At 44.7% G+C, this 9,308-nt stretch overlaps 1 protein-coding gene across 1 annotated transcript in view; it reads left to right on the top strand.

Annotated features, from left to right (window-relative positions):
• The window catches only part of LOC141431702 (uncharacterized), a 27,132-nt gene extending 18,149 nt beyond the window's left edge, over window positions 1-8,983 (top strand). Inside the window, exons 10-16 of the mRNA XM_074092882.1 lie at window positions 2,112-2,351; window positions 2,994-3,077; window positions 3,177-3,326; window positions 4,459-4,577; window positions 4,646-4,825; window positions 5,393-5,573; window positions 7,812-8,983. Of these exons, the coding sequence (XP_073948983.1) occupies window positions 2,112-2,351; window positions 2,994-3,077; window positions 3,177-3,326; window positions 4,459-4,577; window positions 4,646-4,825; window positions 5,393-5,573; window positions 7,812-7,939 (1,082 nt within the window). The 3' untranslated portion in view covers window positions 7,940-8,983. The remainder of the gene's footprint in view (window positions 1-2,111; window positions 2,352-2,993; window positions 3,078-3,176; window positions 3,327-4,458; window positions 4,578-4,645; window positions 4,826-5,392; window positions 5,574-7,811) is intronic.
• The last annotated feature ends 325 nt before the right edge of the window (window positions 8,984-9,308 follow it).

Genomic DNA, 9,308 nt, shown 5'->3' with positions numbered 1-9,308 from the left:
GCCCGCGCCGCGCCCGCCGCCCCACGCTGCCGCCGAGTAAGTTGCCACATAAAACTTAAAAACAGTGCCCTTAGTGTAAGTTTTCGGTTACAAAATACGTCTCGTTCGCGTTCGCGTTAAAATCTCAATTTGTATGGAAACACGAACATCGCAAACGTTCCGCTAGAGGCGCTGTTCGTGTTTCCATATAAATTGAGAGTTTAACGCGAACGCGATCGGGACGTATTTTGCAACCGAAAACTTACACTAAGGATACAGACATGGACATCACACCATTAACTACCTGGGTATTAAAACTTATACCTATCTGTAAGTTTATTGAAGCCCAATTTGCGTTGAAATGGTTACCTAATACAAATACAGCATGGTTTTCGCTCCGGCGTCTTACTCAAGCTGGAGATTATTTTAATAACAATGCGAAGTACGATTCGATCGAATGACATTAAGGTATTTGCTTATCGTGAACTTCACGCTGATCAATCGAACGAGAAGAGACACGAGAGGTCACGAGCTGCGCGGGGTCGCCGCACTCGCCGCCCGGCCCGCCGCGGAAATGAGCTAATGTTATTCTGCGAACGTGCTGCCCGCTGCCCACGGGCTGTCGTTATATCGGATGTTGTTTACGTCCCCGAGATGTATGCGATTAACGTAATCGTCGCAAGTTCAACGACCGTGTAGGGACAAAGGTAACGTCGAGGGGTAGGCTGGGCGGAGACGCGCGCGCCGGTCCTGTCGAACACATGGGTGAGTCACAGGCCAACACAAAGTGGCGGCTAACGGAACCCACCTTTTTGTGGACAGAGATAAATGTGTGTTTGTTATTCACTGCTAAATATTCTCTGTCGTAACTTGAAAGTTGTAAGTAACTAACACATTACTTTTGTAAAGAGGAGATTCAAAGAATGTGAATTCAAAATTCAAACCTCATTACTTTATGTAAAAAGAACAGACACCCAACACATACATAACATAACAACAGACTTCATACCATTTCTAATTACGTATGGCGGGGTTCAGCTGTAAGGGCAGAAATAGTATAAGTATATTATGTTTTGATTGATTAACGGTCAATGTCAACCCCTGCCGGGTACGTATTATAATGTATAAATTTATACATATCGATTGAAATACATACAGTTGAAATACCGAAAATTGAAAAATATATTGGTTAAAATAAATATTAATCAAAAAATCATAAAGCACGTTTTTCATACTGGTCGAAATACATACAATTAAAAATATTAAAATGACTAAGTTCACATGTATATGTTCAGAATATATACAATCAGAATATAAATATGTGGAGAGTAAGACAGCCGGTGAAATTACTGGCACTTGAGGTATCCATCTTAGGCCTCTAGTTGGCAACGTATCTGCAATACCAGGAGTATTGCAGATGTTTATGGGCGGTGGTGATCTCTTACCATCAGGAAACCCTCTTGCTCGTTTGCCAACCAGTCGAATAAAAAAATAGTTGAAAGAAATAACAATTAAAATTCCTATACTTAGTACGTTTTTCATAATGGTCAAAATACATACTATTATAATGCCTAGGTATAGGTTCATCATCATCTCCAGTCTATTTACGTTGTATTTATATGTTAAATTCTGAAAAATTAAGGACTGTAATTTTCATTATTCATAGAATACCTATTTTTTATACATAGGTAAATAGGTAGGTAGGTACATATTTGATCAAAACACATTTCATATTTCATCACTTAATACCTCGGTCCAAATCTTCTTACAGTTCGTTCCTGGAAAATAGAGAGAGACCTACCTACTTATTTACCTATTTAAGTTTTTTTGTGTCGAGTTTTAAAAATTTTCTAATCATAGATACAGTTTTGAATCACACTATTTCTATTAAATGTAAGTACCTAGTCGGCAGAAGAAAAACGTAGCTGGCCCAGGTCTCCTACGTCTAGCTGCTAGCAGCCCGAGGGACCTCGTACTTCGATAATTTCTTGTTTTTTGCTCTACTATAAAAATCTATCATCGTAATGCCTGGTGCGCAACATTTCGTGCCTCGCGAAATAAATCTGCCTTCATCAAATGTTTGTCCCGCGTCGCCATTTGCCAATGACGCGAATAAATGTGGTGTGGTACAGCGCGGCGCTGCAGCCGCTACCAGTTCGAGTGCCACAGCGGCGGCGAGTGCATCGCCGTGTACAACGCGTGCGACGGCGTGCCGCAGTGCAGCGACGGCAGCGACGAGGCGCCCGAGCTGGCCTGTCCGCAGCCCGCCACGCGCGCGCCGCCCCCGCCGCCCCAGCCGCCCAGCCGCCCCAGCCGCCCAGCCGCAACAGCCCGAGCGGGACTCCAACAGGCTGCAGGCCAGGATACAACAGGTTACGGGAGCACCTACGTACAAAAAACATCACTTACCACTTACCAGCTTAGACAGCTCCAGTGCCTAGCTTCGGGCTCCATATTATCGTATTGTCATCAGAACTACACAAGTTTCGTGTCATGCCACAATAGAAAGTGTGAATATATTAAGTTCAAAGTTTCAGTTGCATTCATAGATAAAATATGAGGCTGTATTAAATTTAGCTGTGAGATCATCGCATAAGTTGGTGTAAATTAAACGTGAAGTGTTTGGTCACAGAGTGATGGTAAAACCCCGTATTCACGGTAAACATTTGTTGAGAGCAACAGTTGATCAACTTTGTTGGCCAACTGGCACAAATAAAGTTGTTGGAAACTTTGTTTACGGTACCTATGACCTCCGGCATGTCCATGTGAGAAAGTCGTGTTGTTATTTCATCCCTTTTTCATTGTCCCACACTATGGCCATGTTTCTCACGCCAACATTAGCTGTTCAACTGATGTTTTCGGTCACCAAGCGGCTACATGGCATCACGCAGGGGGCAACTCTGCATCACGAAGTGTTGCCCGCCGCAACATGTTGCCAGCAACTCAGCAACATGTTGATTCAACAATGTTGCTCAATAAATGTTCACCATGAATACGGGGCTTAAACGTTGCAGGAGTCGGCGGAGTCGGGCGGCGAGGGCCTGGCGGCGAGCGCTGGCCGCACCGCCTGGCGCAGGCGCAGCCGCGCCGGTACAGCGGTGAGTGCGGCGGTGGGTGGCGGTGGCGGCGGTGGCGGCCGTGGCGGCCGTGGCGGCCGTGCGGTGGCGGCAGGCGGTGACGTGTGTCTGTTGTTGCAGCGGCGGCGGAGGCGGGCGCGCCGCACATCTTCAGCCACAAGGGCGGGCTGCTGCAGGAGCCGCGCGAGGAGACGCCGCCGTTCGCGTACGGCGAGGACGCGCCGCCCGCCTGGCCGCGCGCACCCGCGCCCTGGCCGCAGCACCAGACCAGTATTGCTCACGTTTTATCACCTCCTTACCATTCTTAAATAAAAATAAATAAATAAATAAATATCACGGGACAATTCACACCAATTGACCTAGTCCCAAAGTAAGCTTAGCAAAGCTTGTGTTATGGGTACTAAGCAACGAATAAATATAATTATATAGATATAGATACATACTTAAATACATATTAAACACCCAAGACCCGAGAACAAACATTCGTATTTTTCATACAAATACCCCCCCGACACGGGAATCGAACCGGGACCTCAAGCTTCATAGTCAGGTTCTCTAACCACTAGGCCATCTGGTCGTCTAAATAAGTACTATTTATTATTAACTCGAAAGGAAACGTAATCCTAAATAGGTACTCTGTTACCGTATGTGCGTGCGTAGATATGTCCGCTCAGTTTAGGTATCTGGCGTGACAGTTGTCTCAAAAATAAAAATATGAAATTATTATTTGACGACCAGATGGCCTAGTGGTTAGAGAACCTGACTACGAAGCTTGAGGTCCCGGGTTCGATTCCCGTGTCGGGGCAGATATTTGTATGAACAATACGAATGTTTGTTCTCGAGTCTTGGGTGTTTAATATGTATTAAGTATGTATCTATCTATATAATTATATTTATCCGTTGCTTAGTACCATAACACAAGCTTTGCTTAAGCTTACTTTGGGACTAGGTCAATTGGTGTGAATTGTCCCGTGATATTTATTTATTTATTATATTTATATAATTCAGTTATGCTATCAGTTATTTTGTTGGAACTCCCAGACTTTTTTATTGGATCTGAAACAGCTGTTGGTGTTGCCGGTGGAACAATGCACCAGCTGTTTTCTTTCAATGAAAAAAGGCGGGAAAGCATGAAAAAATTTATTGGAATAAAATTAAATCTCACATTTTATTTTTTTGTGAGAAAAGGTTTATTCTATTTCTAATTTAGGTTTTTCCTTCCACCATTTGCGAAAAGCTTTATATTAGTCTCGACTGGAACACCTAAATGTTCAGTTAATTAACATAATTATCTTTTAAAATAATTAGAACAATTTGAAGACATGTTGTTTAATGGGCGCACCGTCCAGTGTGTGTGTGTGTGTGTGTGTGTGTGTGTATAGCGTATTGTGTGTTGTTCCAGTGATGGACGGCGCGTGGGGCGGCGGCTACGCGCGGCTGGAGTGGCCGGAGCCCGACCCGCGGCGCGCGTGGCCCGTGCCGGCCGCGCCCGCGCCGCAGCCGCAGCCGCGCCCCGACCCGGTACGCCCCCCCCCGCCCCGCACCGCACCCGCACCTCCCCGCCCGCACTGACGCGCGTGTGTTCGCAGGACATCCCGGTGTACATCCCGCAGAAGACGATGCCGGAGCTGCCGCTGGCGTACGGCGGCGGCCAGCACACCCTTCGCGACGCGCCCAAGAAGGGGCCCCCGCCGCCAGCGCCTTCGCCGCCCTCACCGTCCGCCCGCCCCCCGCCGCCAGACTCCCTTGACAAGCCTTCCAAAGAGAAAGTAAGCCTAGGATCAGATCTACTGTTTCTGGATTGATCGCGTCTCCAGTCCGGTCAGTTAAAATAGTTATTTGTGTCACGAGGGAGCAAAATGGTGTATTTAAGGCGAGGGCGTAAATTGAATCCAGAATGTAGCGAAGGATTCTACTGTAGAATCCTGAGCATAGCGAGGGAAAGTAGAATCCTGAGCGTAATGAGGGATTCAAGTGTTAACGCCCAAGATGAAAATAATTTTGCTCCCGAGTGGCTCAAACAATTTTTCACACCGAGCATTAAGTAAATAGAAAAAAAAAATCGAAATATTATTAAAGAATAACCGGCATAGAAAATGGCGTGACTTTACAATTATCAACTTCAAAAATGCATTTGCAATAAAACACTTAGAAAACCTTGAGCAGAAAAGTTGCACTTTGCTCCCTCTCGCCAGGGAGGAAAAGTTACTTTTCTGAAGGAGAGTTGTGAAAAGTTATATTGACGCCTTGCGGAAGCCGGTTTTCAATTAAAATTTATTCAAAAAAGTTGAATACCGCATCATAAACTTAACAAACAACAATTTTGTATTTGGCAGCAGCCAGCGGCGGTGGCGGCGGCGGCGTCAGCGTCGGCGGTGGCGACGGCGACGGCGGCGGCGGCGGCGGACATCGAGGTGCGGCGCGTGGCGGGCGCGGCGCGGCGGCCGCACCTGCTCAGCGACGAGCGCGACGGGCTCAGCGACCGCCCGCCCGCCGCCGTGCTGCTGCTCGTGCTGGGTGACGCACACACACACACACACACACACACACCCTGCCTAACTTGAACCAATCACAGCTGGAATAGCACTTAGTGACACTCCGCAACTCACGTGTTTACATTCGCCTTCTACTTAAATCGACATAATATTGCACAGACCCAACAATATAATTTTCATCTCTCCTGCTCGGAAAGTTTAATTTTCATGGGTAGATAGCCGGGTGGAAAATTGCGTTTTCATCTCTAGGGTGGAAAGTATTTTTTTTTTAATTTTTCGATTAGCCACGGAGTCGAATATAATTGAGTCACGTCAATGACACTTTTTTTTCACGTTTCGGCATGGCCATCTAGATGCACGTCGTGACCAAGGAGCTTATATACAACACTGGAGGTTGAACGCCGAACATCCGTTTGAAACAAGAAATTTGATCTTTATTACGCTACGAACATATTCCATCTCTTTCTTTAGATAGGTTAAGAAAGAGATGGAAGTCATTCGTGAAATATGAAAAAAAGAGATGGAATATATATATAAATAAGTAATACAGGTCAAACTTCTTCGTTCGGCGTTCAACCTCCAGTTTTGTATATAAGCTCCTTGGTCGTGACCAACTGGATTTTTTTATAGTCGGCCGTGGCAAGTGGTCAGTTGAAAAGGTACCATTGGAGGTTGGATAAAAGTTAATTCAATTCATTATTATTCTCATGTTTTATGTATTTTACTTTCCGCACAGTCGAAATGAAAAGTAGAATGTCTAACTCGGGTGAAATTACCCATCTTCCCTCGAACTATTGGCGCTCTCGCTTCGTTCGAGCGCCAGAAATATCTCGGGTGAAAAGGGTCACTTTCCACCCTTGGTTATCAATCTACTAAAGAGTTCATCCACAAAATTAAACTGAGCACATAGTTTCCGAACAATACACCACATGCATGCTATCAAGTAAACATTACAAAAACCGTCTACATTATTATCTATTCTGTGCCCATACTCACTAGTGGCGTGGCGTTGCAATAACCTGCTTTTGTACACTAAACTACCTACGTGTACTGTGGTACCCACAGACGCACCAACTCAGGCTTCTGGCGGTCTCCGGGCGCTCACTCACAAAATTGTTTGGTAGCGCTGAGCACGAACTATTCTTTTACGAAACGCGTTAATTTTCAGTAATCTTGATGATGTTTGAGCCTATACATAACGTACATTCATTTTATACATGTGGAAGCGGAGGAGGGCGAATACCGCATAAAAATTTGTACGTATCGCACGGACATAGTTGTCACGTGGAAAAAGGTTCCAGTAAGTTAATATTACCATCAGTCTGAACCAAATCAAACATCAAACCGAAGTAACACCCTGCGTCTACCCTAACCCTAGGTAGCCCATCTGACAATAGTAGGAGTGTTTGGAGACATCCAAACACTTGTAGATAGATAGCTGTAGCGCAGTGGGTCACATAAATTAAAAAAATATTATCATATATATGGCCTTTGTAAAATAAGGTTATACTCGTATTTCTTACACAGAGTGGAAAGATCGAATGCCACATGATGGGAACTACCTTAAATTTGCTTAAATATTGGAAATAGCGCATTCTGTGCAAATGAGATTTTCCTTTATTTTTAAAAACAATAAATTCTGAATTTATGGATTTTTGAAAAATCGCTTCTTAGTGGGGGATTCTAACAGGTCAAATGCGACAAAAAATAACATGCCGTATTTTATGATGCAGATCGTAAGGGTTACTGATAAGGTTAATTTATCTCTAAGAAACGCGTACAGTGAAGGCAGAGTTCTTGGCCAGGGTGAAAGAGGAAATAACGAGGGCAGACAGAGGGAGCGGAAAATGAAAATATCCTTTTTTGCAGTTTTATAGTGATACCAACAAATTTTAAAATTTCCTTTAAATTGGCATGTTTTTAAGCTTATTGGCAACTAGACGGTAGTGTATTTTTTTTCACCATGAATGAGAGCTGAAATTTCAATCAACGCAAAAATTAAGCTTGCAATTAAAAAAAAAGTCAACGTAGTATCACAAAAATATCTGATAACACAAGTACTCAAAAATTAGCTTAAAATGGTGCTATGATCAAACATTGAACAAGTTGTTCATTTTCGTAAAAACCTAAAAGTCCAAATATCTCAGAAACCGTGCAACTGCGTTACCTACTAAACCTATTATAGCTTTATTATAACGTTCTAAGTGCCCTCTATCCAGTCATTAGCTGACACCCTGTATTGTGGTTGCGGTGTGCGCAGGCGTGCTGATGACGGCGGCGCTGGCGCTGCTGGCGGGGTGCCGCGCGCGCGCCTCGCGCCGCCGCCGCCGAGGGAAGGCGCCGCTCGCGCACGACGCTGACTACCTCGTCAACGGCATGTACCTGTAGGCGGTCCCGGTCCCGGGCTCCCGGCCCAGCGCGCCGGCTGACTGACTGACCGAGCTCCCATTATCAGGTTCATTGATGGGACTACTAGGATAAAGTACTACTGGAAATAGGCTAGCGGCCTTGGTTCGTCACATCGCATATCCGCACCCTAGCTAGTAGCCGCAGCATACTAACTTTACTCGCGGACTCGCTGTCCGCGATAAGCGCTAATGTGCTCGGGCCTGGCCTCTGGGTGAGGTTTATACGGGGTGCCCTCATGTCCTCCAATATAAGTATGTGTAGGGGCCATCCATAAAGTACGTTAGTAATGCTCTGAAAATCGCTATTATGTTGTTCCTGCCCCTCCCCCTAAATGTGTGACTTAATTTAAGGATGACCTCCCGTAACGAGTTGGGCTGTCTGATTGTTTCCGATGCCCGTTGGCGTCCCAGTTCACTAGCGTTACTTACCGCCACTTACCACATATGGAACACAAACGTATTTTGGTGTCGACATAGAATAAGTAAAGTACAGAAGCCTTATATACTGCCGTACAAAAGTGACGTTTAAGCATAAGAATCGTGCCTCTGTGTCCATCGCATCCCCATGTCCAGGGTCCCAGACATCTACTTGCAGCGGAAAATAAAATCGTGTCGAGTCAAAAATGCGACCTACGTACTACATCTGTCTGCAATGTGCTCACAGGTACTCGTCCACTGTAGAACGTTCCCATAAGCGTAATATTCACGATAATCTAACCGGGACGTACCTACGCGCATCATGATGATAAGTATTAATATAATTAATTAATTGGAAAGAGAACGAGCAGCGTGGTGGTGCGGCACACAGCAACATGTAGAACTAATACTTACTCATTCCTACCTTTTACAACAACAATGTCGAGGTTGCAATATGTAATGAACGTATGCATCCGGATTCTTTAAAATGGATGACTTACAATTAAAATTAGCACCGCATCCGAAATATAATTTCCTCCAACTCGGGGTTGTAGTTAGGGTTGCCACCTTTTTTTAGGGCGAATAAAGTATTTTTTCATTTTAGAAGGCAAAATAAAGTACACAGAATAAAAAAGAGTATTTATTTATTTCTCCTTAAAAGGGATACCAGTTTATTTAGTCTCATAAGTACTCATAACCAGTAACGAGCCAGTAAGAATAAGTTTACGTAAATAGAGTATTTTAGCGTACTTTATTGGTGTCGTAGATTATAAAGTACGCCTACATGAAAAAAGGACAATACTCTATTTTAGAGTACGGGTGGTAACCCTAGTTGTAGTCATGCAGTAGGTACGCGAGGTCTCATGCATGCGCAAGCGATTAAAGCAACAGCAATTAAAGACGCAATACTTACGTACGGACGGACTAGTGGC

Source organism: Choristoneura fumiferana, chromosome 10, assembly GCF_025370935.1.
Source record: "Choristoneura fumiferana chromosome 10, NRCan_CFum_1, whole genome shotgun sequence".
NCBI lineage: Eukaryota > Metazoa > Arthropoda > Insecta > Lepidoptera > Tortricidae > Choristoneura > Choristoneura fumiferana.
The sequence above is the reverse complement of the archived record's forward strand: the minus strand, read 5'-3'. Positions and strand labels throughout refer to the sequence as shown.